The sequence below is a fragment of the Strongyloides ratti genome, scaffold srae_chrx_scaffold0000006 (assembly GCF_001040885.1).
Source record: "Strongyloides ratti genome assembly S_ratti_ED321, scaffold srae_chrx_scaffold0000006".
In the NCBI taxonomy this organism is placed as follows: Eukaryota; Metazoa; Nematoda; class Chromadorea; order Rhabditida; family Strongyloididae; genus Strongyloides; species Strongyloides ratti.
The window spans coordinates 70,086-97,349 of record NW_020171514.1 but is presented as its reverse complement, the minus strand read 5'-3'; the positions used below and the strand labels follow the sequence as shown (position 1 = coordinate 97,349).

General features: G+C 23.8%; 15 protein-coding genes across 15 annotated transcripts; 11 read left to right on the top strand and 4 right to left on the bottom strand.

Moving 5' to 3' along the window:
- Nucleotides 1–1,001: 1,001 nt before the first annotated feature.
- Nucleotides 1,002–1,557, top strand: SRAE_X000235100 (Hypothetical protein; the record flags this gene model as incomplete). Its single annotated transcript, XM_024645554.1, has 4 exons — nucleotides 1,002–1,007; nucleotides 1,068–1,127; nucleotides 1,168–1,218; nucleotides 1,264–1,557. 4 exons carry the CDS (start codon nucleotides 1,002–1,004, stop codon nucleotides 1,555–1,557), a joined length of 411 nt encoding a protein of 136 aa, XP_024499825.1.
- A 2,049-nt stretch (nucleotides 1,558–3,606) lies between these two features.
- Nucleotides 3,607–4,481, top strand: SRAE_X000235000 (Superkiller viralicidic activity 2-like 2; the record flags this gene model as incomplete). The annotated part of the gene is made up of 4 exons (XM_024645553.1): nucleotides 3,607–3,654; nucleotides 3,694–3,700; nucleotides 3,833–3,975; nucleotides 4,017–4,481. 4 exons carry the CDS (start codon nucleotides 3,607–3,609, stop codon nucleotides 4,479–4,481), a joined length of 663 nt encoding a protein of 220 aa, XP_024499824.1.
- A 133-nt stretch (nucleotides 4,482–4,614) lies between these two features.
- SRAE_X000234900 (Hypothetical protein) lies at nucleotides 4,615–4,821 on the top strand (the record flags this gene model as incomplete). The annotated part of the gene is made up of 1 exon (XM_024645551.1): nucleotides 4,615–4,821. One exon carries the CDS (start codon nucleotides 4,615–4,617, stop codon nucleotides 4,819–4,821), a length of 207 nt encoding a protein of 68 aa, XP_024499823.1.
- A 164-nt stretch (nucleotides 4,822–4,985) lies between these two features.
- On the top strand, nucleotides 4,986–5,962 carry SRAE_X000234800 (DSH, C-terminal domain and P-loop containing nucleoside triphosphate hydrolase domain-containing protein; the record flags this gene model as incomplete). Its single annotated transcript, XM_024645550.1, has 2 exons — nucleotides 4,986–5,134; nucleotides 5,200–5,962. The coding sequence occupies 2 exons, from the start codon at nucleotides 4,986–4,988 to the stop codon at nucleotides 5,960–5,962; spliced, it is 912 nt and encodes a 303-aa protein (XP_024499822.1).
- A 915-nt stretch (nucleotides 5,963–6,877) lies between these two features.
- SRAE_X000234700 (JmjC domain-containing protein) lies at nucleotides 6,878–8,349 on the top strand (the record flags this gene model as incomplete). The annotated part of the gene is made up of 2 exons (XM_024645549.1): nucleotides 6,878–7,025; nucleotides 7,067–8,349. 2 exons carry the CDS (start codon nucleotides 6,878–6,880, stop codon nucleotides 8,347–8,349), a joined length of 1,431 nt encoding a protein of 476 aa, XP_024499821.1.
- Nucleotides 8,350–9,222: 873 nt separating this feature from the next.
- SRAE_X000234600 (Hypothetical protein) lies at nucleotides 9,223–11,191 on the top strand (the record flags this gene model as incomplete). The annotated part of the gene is made up of 9 exons (XM_024645548.1): nucleotides 9,223–9,649; nucleotides 9,777–9,858; nucleotides 9,897–10,021; nucleotides 10,120–10,308; nucleotides 10,354–10,416; nucleotides 10,480–10,499; nucleotides 10,552–10,621; nucleotides 10,774–11,052; nucleotides 11,097–11,191. The coding sequence occupies 9 exons, from the start codon at nucleotides 9,223–9,225 to the stop codon at nucleotides 11,189–11,191; spliced, it is 1,350 nt and encodes a 449-aa protein (XP_024499820.1).
- Nucleotides 11,192–11,432: 241 nt separating this feature from the next.
- SRAE_X000234500 (Hypothetical protein) lies at nucleotides 11,433–11,648 on the top strand (the record flags this gene model as incomplete). The annotated part of the gene is made up of 1 exon (XM_024645547.1): nucleotides 11,433–11,648. One exon carries the CDS (start codon nucleotides 11,433–11,435, stop codon nucleotides 11,646–11,648), a length of 216 nt encoding a protein of 71 aa, XP_024499819.1.
- A 977-nt stretch (nucleotides 11,649–12,625) lies between these two features.
- On the bottom strand, nucleotides 12,626–12,925 carry SRAE_X000234400 (Hypothetical protein; the record flags this gene model as incomplete). The annotated part of the gene is made up of 1 exon (XM_024645546.1): nucleotides 12,626–12,925. The coding sequence occupies one exon, from the start codon at nucleotides 12,923–12,925 to the stop codon at nucleotides 12,626–12,628; it is 300 nt and encodes a 99-aa protein (XP_024499818.1).
- Nucleotides 12,926–13,155: 230 nt separating this feature from the next.
- On the bottom strand, nucleotides 13,156–13,611 carry SRAE_X000234300 (Hypothetical protein; the record flags this gene model as incomplete). Its single annotated transcript, XM_024645545.1, has 1 exon — nucleotides 13,156–13,611. One exon carries the CDS (start codon nucleotides 13,609–13,611, stop codon nucleotides 13,156–13,158), a length of 456 nt encoding a protein of 151 aa, XP_024499817.1.
- A 3,758-nt stretch (nucleotides 13,612–17,369) lies between these two features.
- On the bottom strand, nucleotides 17,370–17,654 carry SRAE_X000234200 (Hypothetical protein; the record flags this gene model as incomplete). The annotated part of the gene is made up of 1 exon (XM_024645544.1): nucleotides 17,370–17,654. One exon carries the CDS (start codon nucleotides 17,652–17,654, stop codon nucleotides 17,370–17,372), a length of 285 nt encoding a protein of 94 aa, XP_024499816.1.
- Nucleotides 17,655–17,921: 267 nt separating this feature from the next.
- Nucleotides 17,922–18,134, bottom strand: SRAE_X000234100 (Hypothetical protein; the record flags this gene model as incomplete). Its single annotated transcript, XM_024645543.1, has 1 exon — nucleotides 17,922–18,134. One exon carries the CDS (start codon nucleotides 18,132–18,134, stop codon nucleotides 17,922–17,924), a length of 213 nt encoding a protein of 70 aa, XP_024499815.1.
- Nucleotides 18,135–20,995: 2,861 nt separating this feature from the next.
- Nucleotides 20,996–21,819, top strand: SRAE_X000234000 (Hypothetical protein; the record flags this gene model as incomplete). Its single annotated transcript, XM_024645542.1, has 3 exons — nucleotides 20,996–21,160; nucleotides 21,318–21,555; nucleotides 21,608–21,819. The coding sequence occupies 3 exons, from the start codon at nucleotides 20,996–20,998 to the stop codon at nucleotides 21,817–21,819; spliced, it is 615 nt and encodes a 204-aa protein (XP_024499814.1).
- Nucleotides 21,820–21,876: 57 nt separating this feature from the next.
- Nucleotides 21,877–22,236, top strand: SRAE_X000233900 (Hypothetical protein; the record flags this gene model as incomplete). The annotated part of the gene is made up of 1 exon (XM_024645540.1): nucleotides 21,877–22,236. The coding sequence occupies one exon, from the start codon at nucleotides 21,877–21,879 to the stop codon at nucleotides 22,234–22,236; it is 360 nt and encodes a 119-aa protein (XP_024499813.1).
- A 407-nt stretch (nucleotides 22,237–22,643) lies between these two features.
- SRAE_X000233800 (Reverse transcriptase domain-containing protein) lies at nucleotides 22,644–24,167 on the top strand (the record flags this gene model as incomplete). The annotated part of the gene is made up of 4 exons (XM_024645539.1): nucleotides 22,644–22,765; nucleotides 22,832–22,944; nucleotides 23,134–23,520; nucleotides 23,596–24,167. The coding sequence occupies 4 exons, from the start codon at nucleotides 22,644–22,646 to the stop codon at nucleotides 24,165–24,167; spliced, it is 1,194 nt and encodes a 397-aa protein (XP_024499812.1).
- A 499-nt stretch (nucleotides 24,168–24,666) lies between these two features.
- Nucleotides 24,667–25,422, top strand: SRAE_X000233700 (Hypothetical protein; the record flags this gene model as incomplete). The annotated part of the gene is made up of 1 exon (XM_024645538.1): nucleotides 24,667–25,422. The coding sequence occupies one exon, from the start codon at nucleotides 24,667–24,669 to the stop codon at nucleotides 25,420–25,422; it is 756 nt and encodes a 251-aa protein (XP_024499811.1).
- Nucleotides 25,423–27,264: the final 1,842 nt, after the last annotated feature.

Below are 27,264 nucleotides of genomic sequence, written 5' to 3'. Positions count from 1 at the left end.
ATTGATAATTTTTCAAATAATCATAAGTTAGTTCCTATCTTATTTTCTATTATTAAAAATATTTTAAAATAAAAAATATTCAAAAATTTATAATAATAATGTTGTATATCTTAATATAAAAAAAATTTAAATATAACAAAAAGATGTTTTTTTTTTAAATAATAAAATTAATAGTTTGCTGCAAAAACTTTTGATTTTTTTTATAGAGCGCGAAACGCGCCTTTTTATAAAAGAGAAAAATTTTTAAAAAAAATTAAATAGGGAATTAGAAATGTAGTAAAATTTTGCTATATAAAAAGACAACGAATTTGATAAAAAAAAAGTTATTTTTAATTTCTTGATACTACATAGTGTTTGAGGTTTTATCCTATGTAAGGCGTACCAATAAAACTTATTAATTTATATATATTTTCTTATAAAATATATCTTAAAATTTACTGTTATTTGAAAAAAGTTTTATAGATAATATAAACGAAAAATTTTAACAAGTTTATATTACGTTATATAAATTATAAAAAATTATTTACTAACAAAAACATAACATTACACTAAATTTTATGTATACTTATTTTTAAAATAAAAAATAAATGTTTTTTTATTGGTAGGTAATAAAAAGTATAAAACAAAAGTAAATTTATGAGAAAGAATGTTTAACTTTTTTATATAAAATAATTTATACTTGGATCTTAAAGCGACAATACTTAGTGTGTTCATTTTATCATGATACAAAAAAAATTAATTTTAAAGTATGTTAGTTTAAATATTTTTTTTACGATAATGTTACGCGTTTATTTTATTAATATTTTATACAAATATCTAAATATTTTTGTTTTTATTAATAATTAAATTGGTAGTTTTGAGTTATATAATAACAAAAAATTTTACGATTAATATTTAATGTTTTATGTGTCTGCGAGATTTTATATTAAATTTTTATTACTATAATTATTTTTTTCAGAAAATGTTTAATCCTTTTAAAAACATTAACCCAAAAGATAAGGATGAGAGTAAAAGAAAAAATAAAATAATTTTTTTTTGTCCTTTTAATTATTTTTTAATTTCTTTAGGGTTTATCTGGAATTTTATTAAATGATAAAAAAATTCCAACGATTCGCGAGGACAACCAGGTAAGTCATTCTTTTATTTTCTTTTTGATAATTATTATAGAATTCAGAAAAAAGTACCAGCGGAAACAGTGATTGTGAAATAAGTTATACAGTAAGTTTTATTGGTTTTATTTAGTAAATTTTTTTTTCAAAATAGGAAGAATCTACATCGAATTTATCGGAATATGAAGAAGAATTTAAAAATGTTTGCGATAAAATTCAGATTCTGATGAATGAAATTATCGCATTGAAAAGACGAATTGAAAATAGAGAACAAAAAATGGAAATGTGCTGTGAAAAATTAGAATTATTCGAGCAAGAAGGATATGATATTTGTGAATTTGAAGAAATAAGAACATATCGGATGCAAAATAAAATGAAAAATATAGATAATGCTCTTGATAAGATTGAAAATCAATTAGAAAATTTTTTAATGTATAATCAACAATAAACAAAAAAATAATTTGGTGCTACGATTAATCATTTATTAAATATATTTAATATTTTTTTTTATTGTAAAATTCTACAAAATAAAAAGATGCTGTGTTTATTTATAAATTATATTTTTTTTAATGCAGCTCTTCCATTTAAGTTTGCAAAATTAAAAGAGTAAAACATTCTTTTCTATAGCATTTATCCTAAGTTTTGACTAATTAATGTTTATTTTATCATATTATATCATACTGCGAGACTTTAATCTAAATTTCATGTTTCATTTCAAAATTTACATTTGTCTTTGGTGTAACGTTTTTTTTTAAAAGAAAAAGAAATTAAAAATTTTTACATAAAATTTTTAAATAACAATTTTATTTATTTTTAGATAAAGTTATATAACGTCAGTTATGGAAAGAGGCGAAAAAAAAATAGATAAAAATAAAGTAAGTTTTAAAAAATTTTATAATAAATATTTCATTCATTCAAATTATAGAAAGAATTAAAAATTCTTGGTGAAATGATTTTGGAATTAAATCATGAGCTCGAGATGTTGAATTTCAATGTTAAAAAAAATTGAATCTTATTTATCCAATAATGCAAAAAATCGAGCGCTGCGAAAGAGATGTTTTCTTTTTTCAAAAAATGGATAAAGATTTATACCAAAAAGTTAATTTTTTAAATAATAGTTTGGCGTCCCTTGTTGAAGATAAGATAAAAATGGGAAAAAATATTGATCTAATGATTCAAAAAAATAAAAAAAGGATATTATTAAATTGGATATTAAAAAAAATTTTTCTAATTTGTACGTTAATATCTTAATTTTAAAATAATAAATTGCTGCGTTATTTTTATAATATTTTTTATGTGTATAAAAATAAATTTAAGGTGGGTAATATAACTATTATACAATTTAGAATTTATTTGGTGGTTTTTTTTACATTTATGGTAATATTGTTGTTTTTCAAAAAAAAATTTACGGATATAGTAAAAATTTTCCAACATATTCTTGATATCCATTTTTGTCCTTAAATTTTTATCCTTTTTTTTTGTTTACTAAGTAAAAAATAAAGATTGGCTAGATTGCGCATTGTTTCAAGTGTTTTTTGAAACAATGTATAATTCTAACAAAACATATTAATATGATTTAATGAGGTTATGAAAAATTACTTTGTCAAAACATTTTTTTAGTAATATTTTTATACAATTTATATACATTTTTTCCATATAATTATTTTTAAAATCTATTATACAGTTACAAAAAATATAAATATAAATTATATAATATATTTGAATACAGTATATTAATAAGTATACATTGTTATTTTATTTAGTTAAAAATTAACTTTAAAAACAAAAATTCTCTTTTAAATTATCTTTTATAATAGATTTATTGTAATTAAAAATAGTGAATAAGTTTATCTCAAATATTTTTGTGGAATTTTGTATTTAAATATATAAAAATAAATTTTTTTTTTCCACAAAGAATTTAGATTTGAAGGTGTACATACATTAAACAGTAGTAAATGTTTTACGATTTTTTTTTAATATTATTTTTTTTCATGACAAAAAATGATTTTTTGTGTGTAATTTTTTTATATACCCCTTTCTTTTAATAATGTGCATAGGAAATCTACGTGTTTATAATTTACATAATGTTCTAATTTTTTAATTTATAAATCACATATTAAAATGTGTTTTAAATGTTAATCAGTCTAAAAATCATTAAATTTACAAGTTATTTAATTTCGTTATAAGAACAAAATAATTATTCTATTATGTATAATAAATTATTTTGCATATTATCATTAACTGTATTTATTCAATTTTTTAATTTTTTTACATTATTATTATTATTATTCAAATTTTTTCTAATGTCATATTATAAATATATTTTTTTCACGTAGATATTTAACACGATAAAAAAATACTTTTTAACAATTTGATATTATTTTGTTAGTGTTCGTGCCGCGCTTTCAATTTTTAAATTTTTTTCTTGTTATCGTTTAATCAATCTATTTTGTGATATATTTTTAATATAATTTTTAATTTTTTTTTAGATCTAATTATGGCTAATTCAAGAATGATTGCTGAAGACGACAAATTTAGTCATGAAGTAAGCTTTATAACACAATAAAATAATATATTTTTTTAGGTTATTAGTAAGAATGATATTTATTATGGCAATTTTTTCAATAAAATGCCAAATTTATCAATTTTAAAGTTCGAAATTGATAATTTTCAAAAACATTCTTATTTGTGCATGGAATAAAATAAGAATGTTCTTCTCGCAGCACACACAGGATCAGGAAAAACTGTTGCTGCAATTTATGCTATTCATTTAGCATTAAAAAATGGATCAAAAGTGATTTATACTGGTTCAATTAAATCTCTCTTGAATCAAAAATTCAAAGAATTTGAAGAACTTTTTCCAAATGTAATTTTTTTAGAATTTTTTTTTAATAACATTTTTTTTAGAAGGTTGAATTGTTGACTGCGGATAGCGTAAGAAACCCACAAAGTCTAATTTTGGTAATGGTAACAGAAATTTTCAATAAAATGATTTTGGAATTTAATCACACAATCGAAAATGTTTCTTATATTATTTATGACGAAGCACATTTCATGGGTGATTTGAAAAGAGGAAATATTTGGGAGAAAAGTTTAATATGCTGTCCAAAAAATATAAATATTTTGCTTTTAAGTGCTACAATTGAAAATTCAAAAGAAATTACTGCGTGGATTACAACAATTAAGAGCAAATCTTGTCATCTTATAAAAACAAAAAAAAGATTTGTTCCTTTAGAATTTTATGTTTTTTCGTGTGATGAATCACTTTTGTATACTGTTAAAGATGTCAATGAAAAAATTTATAATGCTGCATTTGACAAGATTCAAAAAGAAAAATCTTATGGTACTTCTATTAAAAAAAAATATTTCTAATGTTTTGGATCAATTAAATGATGGTGATGGCTTGCCTGCATTATTTTATTGTTCAACAAAAAAAAATTGTGATTTCATCGCAAGTTTGATCAGATACAAGTACGATTTCTTGGATGAAGATGAATAGAAAAATATGGAAACTGTTATTGGTAATGTTATGGAAAAATATAAAAACAGCGAGGTGATTCAAATGGAATTGATGACATGCAAAGAAATGTATTTAAGAGGAATCGCTGTACATCATAGTGGATTGTTAAAAGTAACAAGATCTTTCGTTGAAACTTGCTTAGAATATAAACACATTGTAATGAGAGGAACAAATGGAGAAAGATTAGTATAAAAGAAAATAAAATTTTAAAGTCAGTCAGTCTTAATTTTTAATTTTTCAATTACTCCTCTACTCTTATTGTATCATTATGTTTATTTAAATAAAGTTATTTATTAAATTCTAATTTCTATTTATTATTTATTAAAATGAAGATATAATATTGTTTATTAATAAGAATGCTAACTTGTAATAAAGTGCAAGCTATCCCTCAGAGAGAGATAGTAGCTGAACAAGGGCAGTATTATTTTGAAGAAGATCAAGATGATAAAAACATTAAAGTCCTCTTTACAACAGAAACTCTTGCTGTAGGACTCAATTCTCCAGTGTCAGCGTGTTTTTTACGAATTTTAAAAAATTTGATGGAATTGAAGAATGTGACTACAACTTTAGTAAATTTATGCAAATAGCTGTAAAAGCTGGAAGACGAGGAATTGATGAAAAAGGATATGTCATTATTATGACAAATGCAAAATTGAATGTTGCTGCGCTTAAAAATATATTAACACTTAAATCTTCAGTACCAATGAACTCGCAATTAAGTGTCACATATAATTTTGTTTTCGATAAGTGTGGATTTTCAAATTACAAAGAATTCCTTGAAAATTCTTTTAAAAACTATCAAAAAAATAGCTTTTATGCAAACACTGCTATTTTCAAAAAAAGAAAAGAAGTTTTTAAAGAACTTAATTTCATTAATGAAAATAATGAATTAACAAAAAAAGGAATGATTGCTGCGAATATATCCTATGTTGAAGGATCGATGATACTTGCTGAATTAATTGAAAGCAATAACTTACTTAATAAAAGGATTGATGCAATTGCTGCAACATTCTCTTTATTTGTTTGTTCAAAAAGTACATCAAAAGAAAAATCTCAAAAAGCTAGTGAATCAATTAGTGCTGTGTGGAAAATCCAAAAAAAAATAAATGAAATTGAAAAAAAAATAGATTTTTCAAAAAAGGAAATGTTGGAAGTCAAAATTTATGGTGAAATGTATGAAAAAGTTCAAGACCTGGTTAATGGAAAAACAATTTTTGATACTATTGAATCTTCAGAAATTTACGCTTTAATATTACTAAAAGTCATCAAGGACATTAAAAAATTGTTTGAAGAAATTATAAAATCATGGATTAAAGATACCAAACGACCATAAATTATTTAATTGAAACAATAAATGAATGTTTAAAAGAAGACGCTGAACTTGATGATTATAATGAAATTTGAACATTGCTTTGATTTTAAAATAAATAATTTATTTTATTATGATATTAAAATTGTATAATTTTTATGCTGCGTTTTTTTAAATAAAAAATAATTTAAAATAAATTGCTAAAGCCTCTAATTAAAATAAAGTTAATCTTTATTATTATCACAGTCATTTATACTTTTTGATAGCACAGGAAAAAGACAATTTTTTTAACTTTTATCCTGGTATTATTTTTTTTTTATTACAAATCAAGTCACTTCACAAGTAAATTTAAAGCTGAATTTTAGTAAAAGAAAACCACTATTTTTTTTATTTACAAATGGTGGTTTTTAATAAGTTGATTTTCAACGTCATAATAAAATTTTTTTTATTTTTTTTATTATTTTCTCATAAAATACAAACTTTTGATGGGAAAATGATCGTTTTTTTTCTCATTTTACAATAACATTGTAAAAAAAATTTCTTTTTTTTATTTTCTGGTTTTCGCGTATATTTTTTTAAAATTTGTTGATTTTCAGTGTAAAAAAGTTTTTTTTGTAATTTTTTTTTAAAAAAATATATTGTAGTGCTCTTCAACTAAAAGTGTTCTAAATTTGGAGCTTTATGATAAAAATTAATTTTTAAATTTAAGTAAAATTTTAGTGTACATTTTTTTGTTTTAAGAAAGTGCTACAACGAGAAATGATGTTTTTTTACTTTATGTATAATAAAATTATTCACTATATATTTTTAAATATTAACTTTTAGATTTTTTTTTACTTTTTGCTTAAATTCGTTTATCCGTTTCGTTTCGTTTTGTTTTTTAATTTAATTTTTTTTATTCTTTTTTAAAGGTTTATTTTTTCTAGATTCTATTAAAAAATGTCAAGAATTACAAGAAGTAATACTTATCATATTCAAAAAAATGAAATTACTATTCGTGGATATGAATTATTAAATTTTTCTAATGCAAAGACGAGCGAAAATTTTTTGAGACCAGATATGTACAAGATAATAAATGAAAATGAAGGTAAATTAATTTTTTAAATTTATTTAATATATTATTTATAGAATTGGATATGAACTATTTTCGAGAAGAAACATGTAATGTTCCTGTTTTATTTTTGTGCTCAAGATTGAAATTAGGAATCCAGTGCAGTGAAATAAATTACGAAAATTTTGAAATAATTGAAAGCAACCTTCCAAGAAATTTTATGTGCTCAGTTATAATTGACAACAAACCAGGGACAAAAGAAATGGTTTTATCAGAAGTATTGGAAAATATGAAAATTGAATATAGTAAAAGAAAGCATATTTATAATTGTCTTTCTTTAAATTATACTTTTATGGCTTTAGAAGATGTTTTCACATGTCCAAATTTTGTAATTGAAATGAATTTGGCAATCAACAATTGGCCTGACGTTTTGAAAATTGCGCAAATTTGTTGCGATAAAGATAAAGAAATAATATTTCCAATGACATGGAACTATTGTACGGTGTCTACGAAAGGATTATACACAAATTTTCATATTGATTTTGGAAATAACAGCGTCTGGATCAGCGTTATATCTGGAAAAAAAACTTGGTGGTATATACCGTCAGCAAAATACATTATTGCTGCTTTTGAACAATATTTAAAAGATTCATGTTCAAGTAAAGATTTTTTTGGTTTTTGTGCTGCGAATTGCTGTAAAATTACTTTAACTGCGAGACAATCTTTTTTTCTTCTAGCAGGTTGGATACATGCTGTTTATACAAATAAAGATACACTTATGGTTGGAGGAAATTTTCTTACTAGTGCTGCGTTAGAAACACATTTACAAATTGTTGAATCAGAACAACGACAGAAAGCTGAAGTAGCATATACATATGTATACTTTAAAAAACTTATGTGGTATACAGTTGCAGACATTGTATATAATGTTACTGGATTAGAATATATTAATTATAAAGTTTTAAAAATAACAAATATGTTAAAATGTGTCAGCGTGATTTTTTTTATCAACAAAATGAAAAAAAAATTAAATCTTGTAAAGCGTTATTTGAAGAATAAAAATATTAAAAATGAGTTAATAAATGGATCATATTTTAAAAAGAATACTTCAAATCACGTAACTTATGAAACTGCTGTAAAACATAATAATATTAGCAAGTGGACATTTAAAAAAGCAAAAAGCCACAAAAGCCTTCTTGATTTTATTAAAAAACATAGAAAATTAATGGACAAAAATCTTCCAGTTGGAATTATAAATTGTGATCAAATGATAAAAGATTTCGAAAGAATAATAATTTTTGCTTTTAAAGAAATTTTTAAATTAAATGGTGAAAGCGTATATCCTTCCACAATTTCATAGACTCGAAATTTAAGAGAAAAAGCAGATAAAAAACTTAAACTCAAAAAGGATAAAAAAAAGAAGAAAGAAACAAAAAGTTTCGAGAACTTATGGAACAAAAAAGAAAACATTAAATGTTTAAAATTTGTGTCAGCGTTTATTTTTTTTGGTATATTAAAAACTTTTAATAATAAAGGAATATAAATAAATATTAAGTATATAATATTTCTGGTTTATTAAACATATTTGCATAAAAAAAATCATTTTTTTAATAAAAAAAAATTTACTTTTAAAATAAATTTATAAACGAAGAAATAACAGCTAAAAATTTGAAACCGTCAAAGTATAAAGAAAAATAATAATAAATCACTAATAATTTGACACAAATATATTTCTAAAGGAAGCATTCCATAAAAAAAAAGTTAAACATTGTAAATAAATTTATTTTAAAAGATTTCAACAAGAAATATTTTTTTTAGAAAAAAAGTTTTTTTTAAATCATAAATTTTAATTAACATATTTAAATTAGTATATAACAAAAATCTTCTTACATTTTTTCTTAAAATTATTATATATGGTTAAGAACAGTCTTCTGTATCTTTTATTATTTTTAAAAACATTAACTATACAAATTAATTAAGATATTTTTAAGAATGTCTTTCATTTTTTTTTTAAAAAACGAAATAATAATTAACATTTTTAAATTAGAATATCAGAAATACTTATGTTCATTTTTTTTAAAATTTGAATGTATTGTTATAAAAGGTAAAGCTAACCTTTTTTAATAATCTATAATTATTAAATATCAATTTAAAAATAAAAATCCGTTGCTATGCTTGTTGCGAATATCATAATATTGACCATATAATTAATCACATAAGGGATATTCACGTAATGGTTGATTCAAAAATGAAAGAAACACTGACATGTCCAATAACTTCCTGTTTAAATTTTGGTAAAGTTATGAATATTAAAACACTTTTTAATCATTTCAATACGTGCCATGCAAAACAAATTAAAAATAAAATATGTACTTGTGTTACAGATATAAGTATATCAAATACAAATGAAAATACAAGTACAATATTTAACACTTATAGTTCTACTGCACAAAATGATTATGAGAAAAAAATTAAAAACAATTCAAATGATATAGATAGTATTTTGCTTAATTTTGTAGATGAAAATCATTCTACTGATAAATTATATATTGATGTTTTTGATATGATATGTAAAATAGCAGAAATAACTCAAAGTGAAGATTTGTCTAGTGCTCTTAAACTTAGTTCTTTCAAACGAACTATTAGAAATAAAAATGAATGTATATTAAAAGAAATAATTACAGATTATTCAAATAAAAAAAAACTCTAGGAAACGCAAAAAAACAGAAGTTATTACTGACAAAGAAAATGATTTTTTTAAATATTCATATAAAGTAACATATATAGACATTGATTATGATATAAGAAATTACATTACAGTATATTATCGTCTATTTAAACATCTGTTTGATAATAACTTAACTAAAAAGTAAGACTAAAAATTTATTTAATTTAATTTTTTTCTAGAAACGATTCTATTGAAATTAAGGTAATACTTTATTTTGATGATATATCAACAAATAACATTTGTGGGCCTTATACAAATAATGCAAATTTTTGTCACACTGTGTATAAATTACTTTCAATAAATGGTAAGTATAAATACATAAAAATTTATTTGTTTTTACCAATATTTTTTTTGATTCATAATTTTTTTAATTTATTGTGCTGTAATTTATATTTTTTTTAGATGCTAAATATTCTGATAAGGAAGGATCAAAATTAGTTCATTATAGAACATTTGGATTGTGTTTAGCTAAAGAAACTAAGAAAGGAAATTACGAGTCTTTTGTTCAGTTTTGCGTTGAAAAATTTAATAATAGAGTAGTTTCTATAAATGAGGAAATTAAAATAAAATTAAAAATTTGGTGTATTGTTGGTAAGTTTTAAAAGTTTATAAAAAATTTATATAATTGTAATTTAGGTGACCATCCTTTATTGCAGAATATTTTTAAGAAACTACTTAATTTTCGATCTATAGGTACAAGTAAATGATGCAGAGCATGTAAAATTATTCCATGTCATTACAAAAATTTCGTAAAATGTGAAGAGGTACGAAATCACTTAAAAGTAAGTTTAAGATATACAATTTTTTTATTATAAATTTTTTTTTTAATTTTAGAATCATAATATATCAAATATTTCTTTAAAAAATAATTTTTTTTCTGATCCATTTCATGATTTGTATGAAGGTATAGTTGCAAATGTACTTCATTCTTCAATATTTCTATATTTAATAATAACGAAAAAGAATACAATTGTTTTTCAAAATCAATTACTTGAAATTATTAGAGATTATAAGGCGAAAGCTTTAAAATCAGTAATATTAAATGATTTTTTTAAGATTACTACAGAAAGAAGATTAATAAAAAAACAAAATTTTTGCTTAATGGTGAGCAAATATATTTGCTATTTCAAGTTTTTCATCGATATATGAAAGAAATTGGAGTTTTTGAAAATGCTGCAATAAAAAATTCTATTATTCAAGCAATGTTTGGGTTGGTTAATTCATTATTAAATATATGCTACTTGCTTGAAGATATTAAAAAAACTTCATGCGATATTGCAATGTATATTGATTATAGTATTAACGACTTTATAAAGTTTTTAAATATTGTATTTCGTATGTTTTTTTAAATTAATTACTATAGTTTTATAATTTTTTAGCAAATTATGTTCTTTCATATAAATACCATATGCTAATGCATTATAAAGACTGGATACAACATTTTGGTCATCTTATGCATTTTTCAACAATGTGATATGAAGTAAGTTTCTTTAAAAGTTAGCAGTTTCAATTTGATAACAATTTTACTTTTCTAGAGTGCTCATAAACGTGTAAAAGAAGCTTCTAAGATAACAAAAAATAAAAGAAATATATTAAAAACAGTTATGGGAAAATTAATTTTATTTGATACGGTTGGATTGTTTAGTAAGAATCTTTTAGAAGAAAAAGAAAATTTATTTAAAAAAAAATGAAGTTGTTGCGCACCGATAATAAAAATGGATAATTTCAATGTTACCATGGATTATATTAATTTAGATAAAAGTATCTCCAATAACTTTATAAATTTTGACTGCGACAGTGATGAAATTATAATGAAAAAGTGTAAGAAAGCTATTCAAAATGAATACAATAAGATGGTTGAAAATGGAGACATTACTGAAAATGATTTGAATGAAAATATTAATAATGAAACTGATAATAATTTGTTTTGATATTAAAAAAAATAAATGATAGATATATTTTTTATTAAAAAGTTTTTTGCATTGGTAAAAGAGAAGTTATAAAATTTAATGTAATCTTTCATATATATTTAAATGAGAAGTTCTAAGTTAAATAATAAATAAAAGTTTTATTTCTTTTTTTGTCAATGTTAATATAAAAATAAAAAACTTTAACTGAGTATTTTATTTATTTATTAAAAACTATTATTAATTACAATAAATCTATTGTAAAAAATAATTAAAAAAATATGTTCGTTTTTAAAGTTAATTTTAAACTAAATAAATAAAAATGTATACTGATTAGTACACTATAATAGCCGTAATAATAACAGTAATAACGACCATAAAAAAGTTTGTAAATTATTTTAAGTATATTTTGTTTTTTTTTTCCATTAAAAATATTTAGGACAAATAATCAAGAGTAAAAATTTTCATTTAATAGTAAAATTTATGATATATTTTATAAGAAAATATATATAAATTAATAAGTTTTATTGGTACACTTTACGTAGGATAAAACCTCAAACACTATGTAGTATCAAGAAATTTAAAATAATTGTATTTTTTATTAAATTCAATGTCATTTTATATATCAAATTTTATTACATTTCTAATCTCCTATTTAATTCTTTTTACAGATTTTTCTCTTTTATAAAAAAGTCATTACATAAATCTTTTACTAAATAATATAAACTTTTTGCTAATGAAGACTGATCTATTGCTAAAATTATTTATACACTTGTTAAGGAAATTTTTCTGAAATGAAATAGATGACAAACAATATGTTTAAATTTTTCAGAATTGAAGATAAATTACGTTCTTAGCTTTCTAAAGTTATAAAAAAAAGAATTAAGAATAATTATATTTTTAAAATTTTCATTTATATTATAAAATAATTAATATTATTAATTAAATTAAAAATTGTAGCACTTATGTTTTAACAAAATTATGTTAAAATTGATATTTTTTTATATTCCACCATCTGTTATTGAATCCAATAAACTAGTTTCTTCATTTGTTTTCATTGAACTTATTGAATCTCCATGAAGTAATTTGGATGCTTCTTGATTTGCATAATACATTAGTTGAGAGTCATTTGTATTTTTGATAAAATAAACATTTAGTTTCTTTATTTTATCAATTATTTTTCTTGATTCACTCATTTCATTTACAGCTGCAGCTGTTATGTTTGCATTAAATGTTCTTGTATTTTGATTAATATCACGCAACAAGTTGACCATTACAAAATCATCCGTATGAATATTCATAATAGTTTCGGGTGTCAAATCAAATTTTTCAAAAAAAGAATTCAAGCATTTTGTAAAAAAATATGATAATTTAGAGTTTGACGGCAACTTTCTTCTTGTTAATTTAAATTTATTTTTATTCATTTTGCGAATAATAACATATATGAACACTTCATTAAAATTTATAATTTTCGCAGCACCTTCTGATACCGTTTTATCCACTAATTTTAAATCATCCGGTTTTAAAATTTCTACAAAATTAATTTTTTTTTGTTTTCATTTGTGGTAATATCAAATTTGGAAGGAGATGAAATTGACGCAACAGTTATAGTTGAAGAAATTCCAGTATCCTTTGATTCTTTTTCAAAAGTTTTTGTCTTAATTGGTAAATTATCGTAGCACGTTTTATTTGATATGTCTTCATGAATACTTGATACACATGTTGAAATATCAATCATTGATGTATTTCTTGTAATTATTGAAGTACTTGTATGAATAATCTTTGGTTTCATTTCATTTATTGTGTATCCAAATTCTTTATTCAAATCTTGAAGAAGAATTTTTATAATTTCATCAAAATTCAATTTATTTATTCTGAATTTTCCAAAATATTGAACATCAGCAAGAATTAATAAATTCAAAATTTCAGGACTGTTTTTGTAACCTAATAAGGCTACAATTTTCATAAGTCTTGTAATTTTATTCATAGTAATAATAAATGTAATAGAAATTTGGAGAATTTTTTATAAAAAAAATATGAATAAAATTTTAATATTAAAAAAAAACCGCGAAAAAAATAACATTTCTATTTTTTAATTTATTTATTATGTAAAAATTACTTTGATTTAAAAAAAAAAAAAAATATTGTTAAGAACAATCTTTTGTACTTATTCTTATTTTCAGGTACAATAACTATGCAAATTAAACAAGATATTTCCAAAAAAGTTTATCAAATTTTTTTTAAAATTATCATATATGATTAAAAACAGTTTTTTCTACCTCATTTTTTAAGTTAATAAAATTATTGTGCCATTAAATCAAGATATTCATAATTTTATATTCGGAAGTAATTTTGAAAAAGAAAAAATTTTTTTTTAAATTTTTAAGAAATTTAAATATTAATAATTTAAAAAGTTGTGTACAAAATGTTTCAAATTTAAATATTATTATTATCACAGTCTTCTCTACCTCAGTTATTAATTTTAGAAGGTTATTATGCCATTAAATTAAGATATTCATAATTTTTTATTTAGAAGTAATTTTGAAAAAGAAAAAAATGTTTTAAAATGAAATTGTATCATATTTTTTTTTAACTAAAATTATTTAAAAATTATATAATGTTATTTGAAACAACACCGATACGACTTTACTAAATGTTTAATTTTTATATTATATCAACAATAAAGCTTTATAATTTATAAATATTTATAAATATTTAAATTCATTAATTTTTAAAAAAAAATTTTGCTGCACTGGAATTTTATTTGAAAACATGTTTTGATTTTCAAGTTCACCTATTATACATAATAATTGTAATAGTGTTGTAGTATTGTTTCTTATAATTAATTTTGGCATCATAAACTATAATATTAATAATATTATTAATTATACTGAGTAAAAAAATATCATTTCTCATCGTATTAGTTTGTTACAAAAAAAAACATTCTCAAAATAGAAAATTAAATTTTCAAAATTAAGCATATAATGTCTCAAATTTGATAATCAAAAAAATATGTTGTAACAAAGTCGTTTTAAATGATATTTTTTTGTTTTCTGCAAAGTAACTTACATTTAACATTATAAAAATTTCGAGTATTTCATTAAGTGATTTTTTTGAAATAACTACGCTATTTTCAAATGCTAAGTTATACTTTAACGATTCATTTTCAATTTTGATCAAAATAAATATTAAATCTTTGTAACTTTTTCATATGTTTAATATTCATCACAAAATTGCTTTTGAAGCCTATATAATTAGCTAAAAAGAAATGAATAAACAATAACAATTAAACTTACATAATTTTAATAATGATAAATGATATTTATCTTTTATTTGATTATTAAATTCATATTGTAGCATATTACTCTTTTCAACCATTTTTTCAATTCCATCTCTTATTTTTTCTATCTTTGACAATGCAATTGTGTTTCATATAAATAAAACAAATTTTCATTTACAAACTTGGAAAAAAAATCTATATTATTGCCAAAATTGATATAACGTTGACACTTGTTAATTGTTCATCAAATAAAAAAAGAATTTTCTAAAATATTGGTTAAAAAAATTTTATATTTTACTTACAATATCTAATTCTTGGTGAATATCTTTAAAACAATTATATTGTTTAAATAAAAATGATTTATTTCTATTGTATTTATTTCTTATTGATAATTCAACTAGTTTGTCAAATAAACATTCCTTCAAGAGGAAAACATTTAAAACATGTTGTGCAAAATTTAATCTAAATTTTTCATGACTCCAATGACATAGATAAAATGAAAAGCTATAAATAAATTTATCTTATTTAAAAATAATACTTACAAGAATAATTTTCTTATAAATTTTAAAAAATTTCTAACATTTGAATCTTTTGAATTTAAAATAGCTTTAGTTTCAAAAGATTTATTCTTAATATCGCAGATACTATAATTTTTTTAATATAATTAATTTGAATAAAACTTTCTTACATTTTTTTAAATTGCTCGTTTTTATTTAAAATGTTTACTAAACATTTAAATTGAATATTGGAAGTTAAATTTCTATTGAATTCGTATTCAAAATTTTAAGTAGTTTTGTGAAATTGCATTTAATTTATTTGGCATATCCTAATAACGAAAAAAAAATGAACTTTTTTTGATAGATATAAAAAATACAAAATTTTAATATTAATTTTTATTCTATAAATAAATTTAATTATATATTTTTTAATTTAACAAATTATCTATTTAAATTTACGTAAATATTTCAAAACAATTTATTTTGATACAAAACTATAGTAATATTACAATTTACAAAAATAAATGCAATATTTAAAAATTTTAACTGTAACTTTTACTAATTATTGTATTCTTGCAATATGTTAAATTTATTTAATTTACAGAATAGCATTTATGTATTTATTTAATTAACGGTGTATAAAAAAATCTTCATATCCAATGAAAATATTATCGTCGATCCAAAATAGAAATCAAAGTTATTTGGATATTTTATCAGTCTTGGTTTTTCGTTTGCTATATTTATTTAAATGTATTTTCAATGATATTTAAAGAAAAATATTATTCATCTTGCGTTCAATTTTTTTTTTGGATGTATCTTGGAAGACTTTATACAATTTCAGATTTCTATAGGAGTAAAACTTTATATTAAAATAATATTTTCATATAAAACAAACTTTTAATAGATTAGATAAAAATTCAAAATGGTATTATTCATGATTATTAAAATATATGCATTGCATAAACTATAAAACTTATATTCATAAAAAATACAAAGGTTATTTTTTAAAATTTTAAAGTAGAACTAAAAATAATTAATAATATTTATAGAAATAGGTATTTAAACAATAGTAATTTTTATATTTCATTTAAAAGATAAGAACTTATTCCAAAAAAGGCATATAATAATTTTTATTAATATTATTTACTATTGAAATTTTAAAAACATTTTTTATTCAAAAAATAAAATATGTTTAAATTTTTCTCTAAATTTAGCTTTTTAAAAAATAAAGATAAATCAACTTTTTTGTACTTTATTTTAAATGTGCAAAATAAAAATAATTTAATTTGTTAGAAGATTCTGATAAAAAGTTCATTACCAAACAATTCAAAGTCTTTTATTTTACATAAAAAAAATGCTCATTTTCGATTTTTTTTGATCATTTTGGTACAAAAAAAAACATTATCAATCTCCTTCTAGTGTTTATAGTGTGCTCTTTTAATTTAAAATTTTTTATTTTTGAAAGAATTAGTTTTTTAGGCTTATTAAAAATTGAAAATCTTTTGATATTAGAATTATTGAGAAACATATTTTAAATAATTATCAGTTTGAAATGTTTTCTTTCAATGTGATGGATCAATGTAAAATTATATATGTATTAGTTTTTATATTTAAGTTTTGTAAAAAATTTTTTATATGTCTTGTCTAATTATTTTTTAGGTATTTTGTAGCGTGTTAAAAATAATGATACTATTTTAAAAAATATTTATTTTATACAATTTTTTTGTAAAAATTTTTTATTTATTATTATTTTTCAATAAAAATGTTTTATTTGTTTAATTGTGTTTTATTTATAAATAAAATCATAGTTTTTAAAATTTATATAAGTAATCAACAGTAATCTATTTATCTCTAAAGAAGAAATGTTATGACTTTAAAGATTACAAATGGGCAAAAAAGATAAAATTAATTTTTTTTAATAAATTTTTTATAATAAAAAAAACAAACATATATATTAAAAAAAATATTTTAATTATTTTCATAAATGTCTTTAGCATCAAATACAAATAAAATTATGGAATTAACATTAAATGGTATCCATGTTTTTATATCACAGCAATAATTTTTATCCAAAAGTTTAGCAGATCTTAATGTAGAGAGATTAATTTGTTTAAATCCAAATTTGTTATAAACTTCAATATTTTCCTCAATTTTAAGCCAAAGTTCAGATTTATTAAGATAGCAATGTATTGATGGAATTCCATAATTTCCACTTTTACAAGTAATTTCTTGATTAAATATATCGTTGCACATTTTGTTTATGGTTTTTTTATTAAAAATACTTTTATACCAGTTTTTATCAAAGCTCAATCCGCTCAAAAATTTCATGTTATTTTGAAAAACTGTAATTTCTATTGTTTTTCTTGGATATACCATAAAAATACAAAAATAGACCATTAACTTTCTCATAACATATTTTGAAAAATATTTAAGTTGATACATTTGAATAGTTGGTATTGGTCTATTTAAAGAATTTCTAAAAAATGTATGATTATAAAACATCTCCGGTTTTGGTGATTCTTAATATGCTCTATCTGACTTATTACCTGGAGTAGCCGTAGTTACAGAAATAATATAATCCATTTTTACACTACAACAGCAAAGCTTAAAATATTGACTACCAATTTCAGATGTTAATAATAACATGTAGTCTTTTGATATAGTGCACAAAAATTTATTACATGAACCATTAAAGGTTTCATTAATAAAATTGATAAAAAATTTTAATTCCATTGTTTGAGAAAAAAAAACATCGCACTTCTTCCTTTTGTGTACGTTTTCAATAATATTCTAGGCGATTTTTTGCTTAAGTAATTTTTCTACATATGGATGTGTTTTAAATTCTGTAACAATATTATTATATAATATATTATTAACTTACGAAGTAAATTATCAACGCTGACAACAAGTAAAGCAAAGGAATGTTGAATTTATTTTTTGGAATTGGTATATTTAATATTTCAGATAATGTTTTTCTATCATGAAAACATCATTTGTATCACAATTGTTGAAATTCCAAAATTCCTTCATGGTAGCCTAAAATATAGTTAAAAAAATTTTAAATAAAGCACAAGATATTCAAAGTGTTAAAACACTTATTATTTTTAAATAATTAACAAAAAAATATTTATTTACATTAAAATAACCGTTTGCAATACATTATTAATAATATTACTAAATAAAACATGACAATTTTATCAATAATTTTAAAAAGTCAATAAGAAAAAAAAATTATTAATATAAAACAAATGAAACAAAAAAAAATTCATCTGATATTTATATACCCAAACTAGATATTTAAAGAAAAAAGAATAACATTAAACTGTATTCTTTCACCTGATCATTACTCTTAACTGATAAAAAAATTTTTGCATTATATTAAACATTACACATTTAAGGTTATAGATCTGATAAACTAATGAAAAAGTACAATATTATATTATTAATATTATATTAAAACTAAATTTTGTACCATAATCTTTATGATACAATTTATTAGATATTTTAACTCGTTAAATTAACCCAATAAAGAATATTGAATATCACATAAAAACAGTTAAGCAAGCTTTAATGTCAACTTCTAATATTAAAATTAAATAAATATTTTAAACAAACGCGTGTTTCACACACGCTTGCTGCAGAACTTGACTTAGTAAAATTTATAATTTTTTAAATATATCAAAAGAATAAATTAAAGTTTTTGTAAAAAAAATTCAAATACCTTTTAAAATTTTTAAAACAAATTTGTTATATTTTTGAAAAAGGATATATAAAGCAAAGTTATCATTTAAGTTAATTATTTATTTTTTTTGAAATAGACATAAAAATATTTTTTTTTTATAAAATAATGCAAATATGGAAATTTTTGATAAAAAAAGTAAAATAATTTTATATATTAAAAAAAGAATGCGCCTTTTTTGATTTAACTTGTGGTTTTACTCACACTTTTGAAGTGATGAGGTAAACTGAATTAAAAATTTTGAAGAAAAGAATTTTTAAAAATGATTATATGAACTATTTTTTTTTAAAATATTTTTAATACATTGAAAATCTTTTAAAATGAATGAATTTTTTGATATATATATATATATAAAAATTTTAAACGAAAAAAAATTTTAATTTATTTTAATTTCATAAAAATATAAGAGTAATAAAATAAAATTATTAGCCAGTAGTCCTGATTATTAGTCCAGTCTCACCAAAACAACACAAGCGCTTAATTAAAATTTTATTTAAAATAAAAATTAATAATTGAGGAAGAGACTTAATATTTTATAATAAAACAATAAGATAATTTAAGATAAAACGCGTCTCTTATTTTGGAATCGTAATTTTTTTACAAACAAGGTATGAAATATTACTAACTTACACAAATATTACAATTAAATATTTATACAGGACAAATAATTCCTTTTATAGGATTAAGTTAATTATACCCTTAAAATTACAGAAAATATTAATACAATAGAAAAGGTTTCCAGAATAAAATAACAAATAATGATAAAATGATAATAATAAATTTTTCTACAAAAGAGACTTTAAATAAGTTAATTGCCCTTCTTTAGGCTAGGTAAAGCGAAGCTAATTGATAGATTTGATGAAAAGAAAGAGATTAAACACACTAATGTGGCTTGAACACATTACTTAAGATAACTATAATCCTTTTAAAAAATATATTTTTTTTTTAATTTCAATAGTTATTTTAAGTGAACTTTTTTCAATACGACATTAAAAAAAGATTTTGATTTATATAAAAAAAGTTAATATTTTTAAATTTGTTTCTTTTATGTTGTTAATATAAGTATCAATTTAAAATAAGAATTTTTATATTTTTTATGTTTTTTATTTAAAATCATATTGAATAGTAATTTAATTATTTTTTTTTTGTATTTTGATAAATTTTTTAATATAAATAATTATTAAACTATTATTGCTTTGTATAATTATTTTCCTTAAAAATAAATTAAATGTTTGATGTTTTTTATTTTTTATTTTTATTTTGATATTTTATTTTTCTTATTTAAAAAAATTGTTTTTTCAACATGTTAATATGAAAAAGAAATTAATTGTGCAATGCACTCTTCGTGGACGACGAATTTCATTTTATGTGTAAACTATTAATTTTCTTTATTATTCCAATTTTTTTTTTCCTTTTCGTTGTGTGATTATTTTTTGCAATGATTTATATTAAATAAAAGCATTTGTATTCAAAACATGTATTAAAATAAAAATTCAAAATAAAATGCATATTACTAACTTTTTTTTAGAAATTAAAATAAATTTTTTTAGACGACGTTTTTTGATAAGATAATTTTTTTAATCAAGAAAAAATTTAAATAATAAAAAATTTTTTTTTGCTTTTATTCAATTTTGCATATAACGTTAAAACCCGACGAAAAATGATATTTTTTTTTTTCTGTGTGATGTTTTCTAATTTTAAGACAAAGCCAACCGAAAGCACTACTAATAGTTCTAAATTGAAAACTAAAACTAGTAGCAACTTTGTCTTAAGATAAGCTTCAGACAACTGTGCAGACTTGCAAAGTAGATTATTTAGCTGACACAGCAGCGTATAAATAATCTCGCTCTCGAAGATGGTGAAATGCAGAAGAATTCAAAATAATGAGAGTAGTAAAGATGAGGAAGGGGATATGCCCCAACTCATCAGTAGTCAAGACACCGCCAACGAAGAAGTGGATAGAGGCTTAAATGAAGCTAATGAAATCACACCTAGACGCAAAAAGTACAAAAAAGAAAGTGTGTCAACATAGGGAGCCGTCGAAAAATCTCGCCTTGAAATTTGCTTAAAGCATATTTCTTGTAGGCTAAAAAGATTTAGTAAAGGTTGCAAGACCCTTGTTAGTTTGACCCTCATAAGTGAGAAAGAGTGTAAGCTAATAGCTGATTCTGTTAAAGACAAAAAAGTCACAGCAAAAAACTTTCAAGGAATGTATAAATACATATCTACAAAATGAAAAAGAAGGTTATAATGCAAATCTCAGGGAACTCTCACCCAAAGTGAGCAAACGCGATAAAATGGAGGTGCAGAGAAGTATAGAAGCAGACTATCCGACCAATAACAGAGATTTGCTAGACAAAATTCAAAAAGAATATCCAACCGAAACCGCTACACATAGAAATGTAGTAACTACAAGTAAAAATGTGGAAAGACCTAGAAGTGGTTCTATGACAACCACTAAACTTAGGTACACCTAAAACTAACGCTGATTCAAATAGATTAAAACAGGTTAATTTCAAAAGACGAAGGGATAGTCTTAAAAACGGAAGAACACTTGTCAATTCACTAGAAAGATCTGACTTTCAAGAAGAAAGTCCAAGACAACCACCTGCCAAGAAAGGCAGGTGTAAAATAAACCCAGTATCATCAAAATTGCGAACTGATCATGAAAAGGAATAACCGGTTACAGACGTTAATTTCTCACAAAACACAGTAGATTGACAAGAAGTCGTACTAATGGAAACATTAGCAACAGCAGAACTGGCATCACAAAGTGATGTAGAAGTCGAACATCCTAGTAGCGTAGAAGCTACACCGACAAAAAGGGTATATAAGTCTAGAAAACATGTTCAGGAAAGTACCTTATCTTTACAAAACAAAGTAAACTTACGTCAGAAGATAAGGAAAGGTACTCCATATGGTCAGGAAATGCCAAAAAATGAAAAACCAATAAGAAAAAGAGCTCTTGAAAATTTATCATGTCCTAAACGCTTCAAGCATTTTCTAAACCAACCTCATTTGCCAACGTGCAAAAGATGGGACGTTAATAAGAAAGTACCTGTAGACAAAATAAACCATCTCGGTTTTAATATATAGAGGAAATATATTGATACACTAAAATCTCCAGATTGCACACAGCAGCAATACGAGATAGTGAACATTGCATGGTCCAAAGTGGCATTAGCAATGATGCACACGGCAAAGTCGTACGAGCATACGACACCTAAAGGCTTTAATATAACGCACTCAAAGATAACCAAAAGGAAAAAAAGGATGATAAGACTTTAGAAACGACTAACCGGTGTTTGGAAACATAGACTCAATCCAAGTGACAAAGAAAAAGCGTTTCTAGATAAAATGAGAGTCAAAGCAAAGAGAAAGCACATGAACGTGAATTGTCTTTTAGATAGAGTAAAGGAAGAAATAATTCTCCTTGAAAATAAAGAGAATCCGACAAAGCAGAAGGTAGTATAATACGCAGTATTTACGACAAGTCAGGCTTTATGAAAACTGTACTGCAAGCTGGAATGGCTAAAAAAGTTCCGGTTAAAAAGGAAGAGACAGTTAAGTTCTTTAAGAAATTATTAGCCTATAGAGAAACACTTCCACAGTCTGCTATCGATAAGTAGGTTAAGACTTTGACAGGAAGATCAATAACGTAAGACATTGACCATATAAAAGAGTTTTTAAGGTTTAAACTCAAGTACAGCCGACCGTTTAAAACGCCTGGACCAAACAAAGTCCATTCCGCAGCTTTCAAAAGATTTGATTCTCTTGCTAGTTTACTATTGGAAAAGGTAAAAGGTTTGTTATAAGGCAAATTTATGCTAACTGATCAAGACATGACAGCCCAAGCATTTCTTTTACTTAAGACAGTTTCGCCGAGTAGCGACCCAAACGACTACAGAGCGATAAACTGCATTAATGCAGATATGAAATACGTAAATGCTGTAACGTATGAATTCATATATAAAAACTGCTTCCAATATATAGCCACAAATCAGTGTGCAGCGTTCAAGGGAATACCTGAAACACTACACGCTACGATGGTAAATTACTCTATCTTGAAACAGAACCCAAAAGCTACCAGCGTATTGTATGTAGATATGAAAAAAGCTTTTGATTCAGTATTCCACTCAGTCATGAGGAAAACTGTGGGAGCATTGAATCTACCAGCTAGTATCACAAAATACATCCAAGGTATGCTAGGGTCAAGAGGTTTTACCATATCCAATGTGGATAAGACAAAAAGCATGAAAGACAATAGGGTAAACGTAAAGAGGGGAATCATGCAAGGTTGTGCATTAGCACCCTGTCTATTCGTCATTGGTATGGATATAATTAGCTACCAGATAAATAAAGAGTCTATGTTACCAATAGGTAAGAACATCAACAGCTTACCAACTGATTAATTGGTCCAACTCAACCATAAGTTTCAAAATGAGTCAAGTATAGGACATGAGGAAGGAGAAACGGTTGCTGATACTCCTGACTCTAAACACATAAAAAAGATGTCAGAAACAGCTATGACCAATCACATATCTTTCGTTGACGACATGAAAATCTTTGCTATGGATAATGCAACAATCAAAAGATTCAAAGTCATTTTTGAATCTGTTGCCCTTCAGCTTGGTTTCTACGTAAACGCAAAGAAATGTGGAGTCCTATACAACAATAAGTTAGATAACGTAATGTTAGAAAACATTAGTAAATTGACAGACTGCTACAAATACTTAGGTATACCTAAGTTAGGTAGAAGCATATGTGTAGAAACGCTAGAAAAGAGTTTGGAAAAGAAAATACTAGGCAGTGTATGCCAAGTGTTTAAAACCAAATTAAATATAGGTCAAAAAATAAAATGGTTTAACTCGTCAATAGCACCTGCAATCGGGTATGCAGTAGCACATGCTTTACCAGCGGTCAAGCAAGGAATACTACCTAGCTTGTGTAAAAGACTAGACAAGCTAGTGATAAAGATCCTTGCAGGTAATATAACTGACAGTGAACAAATAGAAGTAAGGCAATAGACAATTTCTATTGCAAGACTGTATTGCACACCAGAGAAAGGTAGTCTAGGCTTAAGATCACTAGAAAGCGTAGCTTATCAAGCTATAGTAAAACACATGGCGAATCTCTGGATTAACCTTATAAACGAAGAGATTAAAGAATTAAGCATACAGCATGAACTTAAAGAAGGAAAGTTCACTCCAATAAGACAGTACACAACACTAATAGAAAAAGTTCAATGTTGAATATTCATTAAGAAAGTCAGGTATTACCATAGAAGGTATGTATTATGATGATATAAATGAGTTCACAAAAATCATAAGTGGTAAGATAAAAAACATTCTTAACTAGAGATACTATGATAAGTAGATCAAAAAGTTTGAATTCGCTAAAGCATATGATAGCCTTAACTTAAAGATGCCATAGCTTAAAAAAGCTGCGATATCGGACTTACAAGCGAATCTCATTACAGCATCACAACAACAGTTTTTACCAGGATTGAATTAACACATAAATAAAATGAATAACATTGTTAAAAAATGCTTTTTATGCCAAAAAGAGCTCACAACCAGCCATATACTAAGCGGTTGTGAGAGTAATCTTGCACGAATCAATTATATAACCAGGCATGATGCAATATTAGCATCGATTACAAATAGCATATTAAAGGCAATAGGTTCAAAATATATGCCGTTATGCGAATTAAGAAACTTGAAAGAGTGCAACATAATTGGTAAAGACTGGTCAATCGGTTTCAATTTACCTCAACTTATGGAAGTAGGACAGACTAGAGAACAATATGAACAAGTCTTCGAACCTTTAGATGATCGCAGAAGATCAGTTAAGAAGATAGTTTATAATAGATCTGACTTAGTTTTGGTTAACCATAAATTAAAAAAGGTAATACTGCTAGAAGTAGCAGTAGTTGGCAATCCATGGCTTCTTCAACAACAAGTTGAAATAAAGCGAGTAAGGTATATGGTGAACTCGCAAGAAGTGATCGGCCCTGATAATTATCAAACAGTAAATAGAGCATATAATATGAACGATCACTTCAAAAAGAAGTACGGTAAAGACTATCAAATTAGTTTTATACCTTTTATAATGAGCGCATATGGTGAAATAAGTCCAGGTTTTATGGAAGGCCTCATGAAACCATTAGAAGTGTTGATGAAGAAGCAACACATCAAGGCTATGACAGAAAATGCAAGCAGAACTGCTGCCGTGAATACAGCTTACACAATAAGGTATTGGTTAAGTATGTTACAAGGATAAGTAAAAGAAATTTAGACGGTATAATAGGGTCGCATTCGTGAATAAACATTGTCATAGTTACTCTCGCGGCTTCGTAATAAGAAACTTTATTATAGCAAATAAATTACAATACTTAGACTTATAACATACAATTAACCGTGCAAGTCCAAAAAAGGTATTTTCCCGCAGACCCTTTGGAAAAAATAGCAAAAGAAAGGCTGCATGCAGATGAAGGCAGATAAGCCAGCATGAAAAATTCCAAAGAAAAAAGACGTAGCAAATAAAATCCAGGTGATATTATTATACCCAATAATATAACTGTGCTACGGATCTGTAATAAGCATAAGGATAACATTGGTACGTACAAAACGTTTGAATAGTAGTTACATTTAACTTCAGCCAAACCTTATCAATGTTTCTAAGCTAATACCTTTAAAATAAACATTAAAAGTATTAAGTTTAAAGAAACAACATTACTGATTCCTATCCTAACCCCGTGTGTTGTTTGAGCTTTTGTATTATTTCGTATTTCTTAAACTATAATAATCGATTTAATTTCAGAAGCATATTCTCAAGATTACGTTAAGTAATAAGTCGTTATAGACAGATATTAAATTCTAAAATGGCTAGACAAGGAAACACTGGAAAACAAAACAAGGTTGTAGCTAAGAAGCAACAACAAGAAAGTGGCACCAAAACTACAAAATCCAAAGGGAGACTAGTGAAGGCAATTAAAAAGGTCAGATCTAAAAGTAACCAAAAGGGGTTGAAAGTTGTAAGAGCCAAAGTGCTCTATAAACTACCACAGCACTTTATTTATGAACTGATAGTACTTGGGGAGAAGCTGGAAACTTCAACCACTCAATGCAGAATGGAACTAAGCATGCTTACTTCGTACGGCAAACAAGTATGGAAAATAAATAAGAAGTTGTTCATTGAAGTTGCGTTCAAGGATAACGTCGCGGTTTTAGAGCGCTTTAAGCAACAAAGCTTTAGCAAAATTTCTCCAGTCACCATTAAATAGCTGAGTGGTGCGAAAAAAGTGACGTCCAACATCTGTGCACGTGATAATACTGTAACAGATGCTTTGGAAACGAGCATATTAGCTCAAAAACATGGTGCAGAGTGGTCTAACGAGAAGCTTACAAAGATCTTTATCTCGGTAAAGAATGACCTATCTTAGGTAATCGTGCAGAATAAGAGAGAATCCATTCTGGCAAAACTCGATGAAATGAGAGAAGAAGTTTTGAAGCGAAAGCTTCAGTACATGTCAGATGACTTAGCCGATAAGATGAGTAATCTGGTCACACGTGTAAAAGAATAATCATACAACATGTATTTTGAGGTAGTTGACCACGTCATCAACTTGGTGAAACAGGGATACCACTTTAAGACTGGATAGAGTTACGTTCAAACGACAAGATAGGTATCTTGGAGTGAAAAACAAAACTTAAATCATTTTGGCTTATCCCGCCATAGTGTGTTAAAACACACACAACCAAGATGCTCTCAATATGCAAATCAGCAACAAGGTGAGTATAATAGGTCTGTTTAAAATAGGTATAATGTCTATAAGATTTGGATCCATGACTCAGCTTCAAAGAAGAAAAATTTAAATATATATATAAAGAATGATTTTATTGTTAAAAGTTGTTGTACTGCTGATGAGTTGGGCGTAACTTCGTACATCTTGAATCCTGATGTGCAGAAGCATCCTAGAGCCGAGTTATACTCGACCTCAGCAGTACACCAATGTTATTTTTATTCTCTTTAGTTGTATTATTTAATGTAGATAATAAAATAAAAATAGCACGGTGTTTGCTGAGTTGCATGAGGTATATCTAATGGCTCTAGCAATGCTGT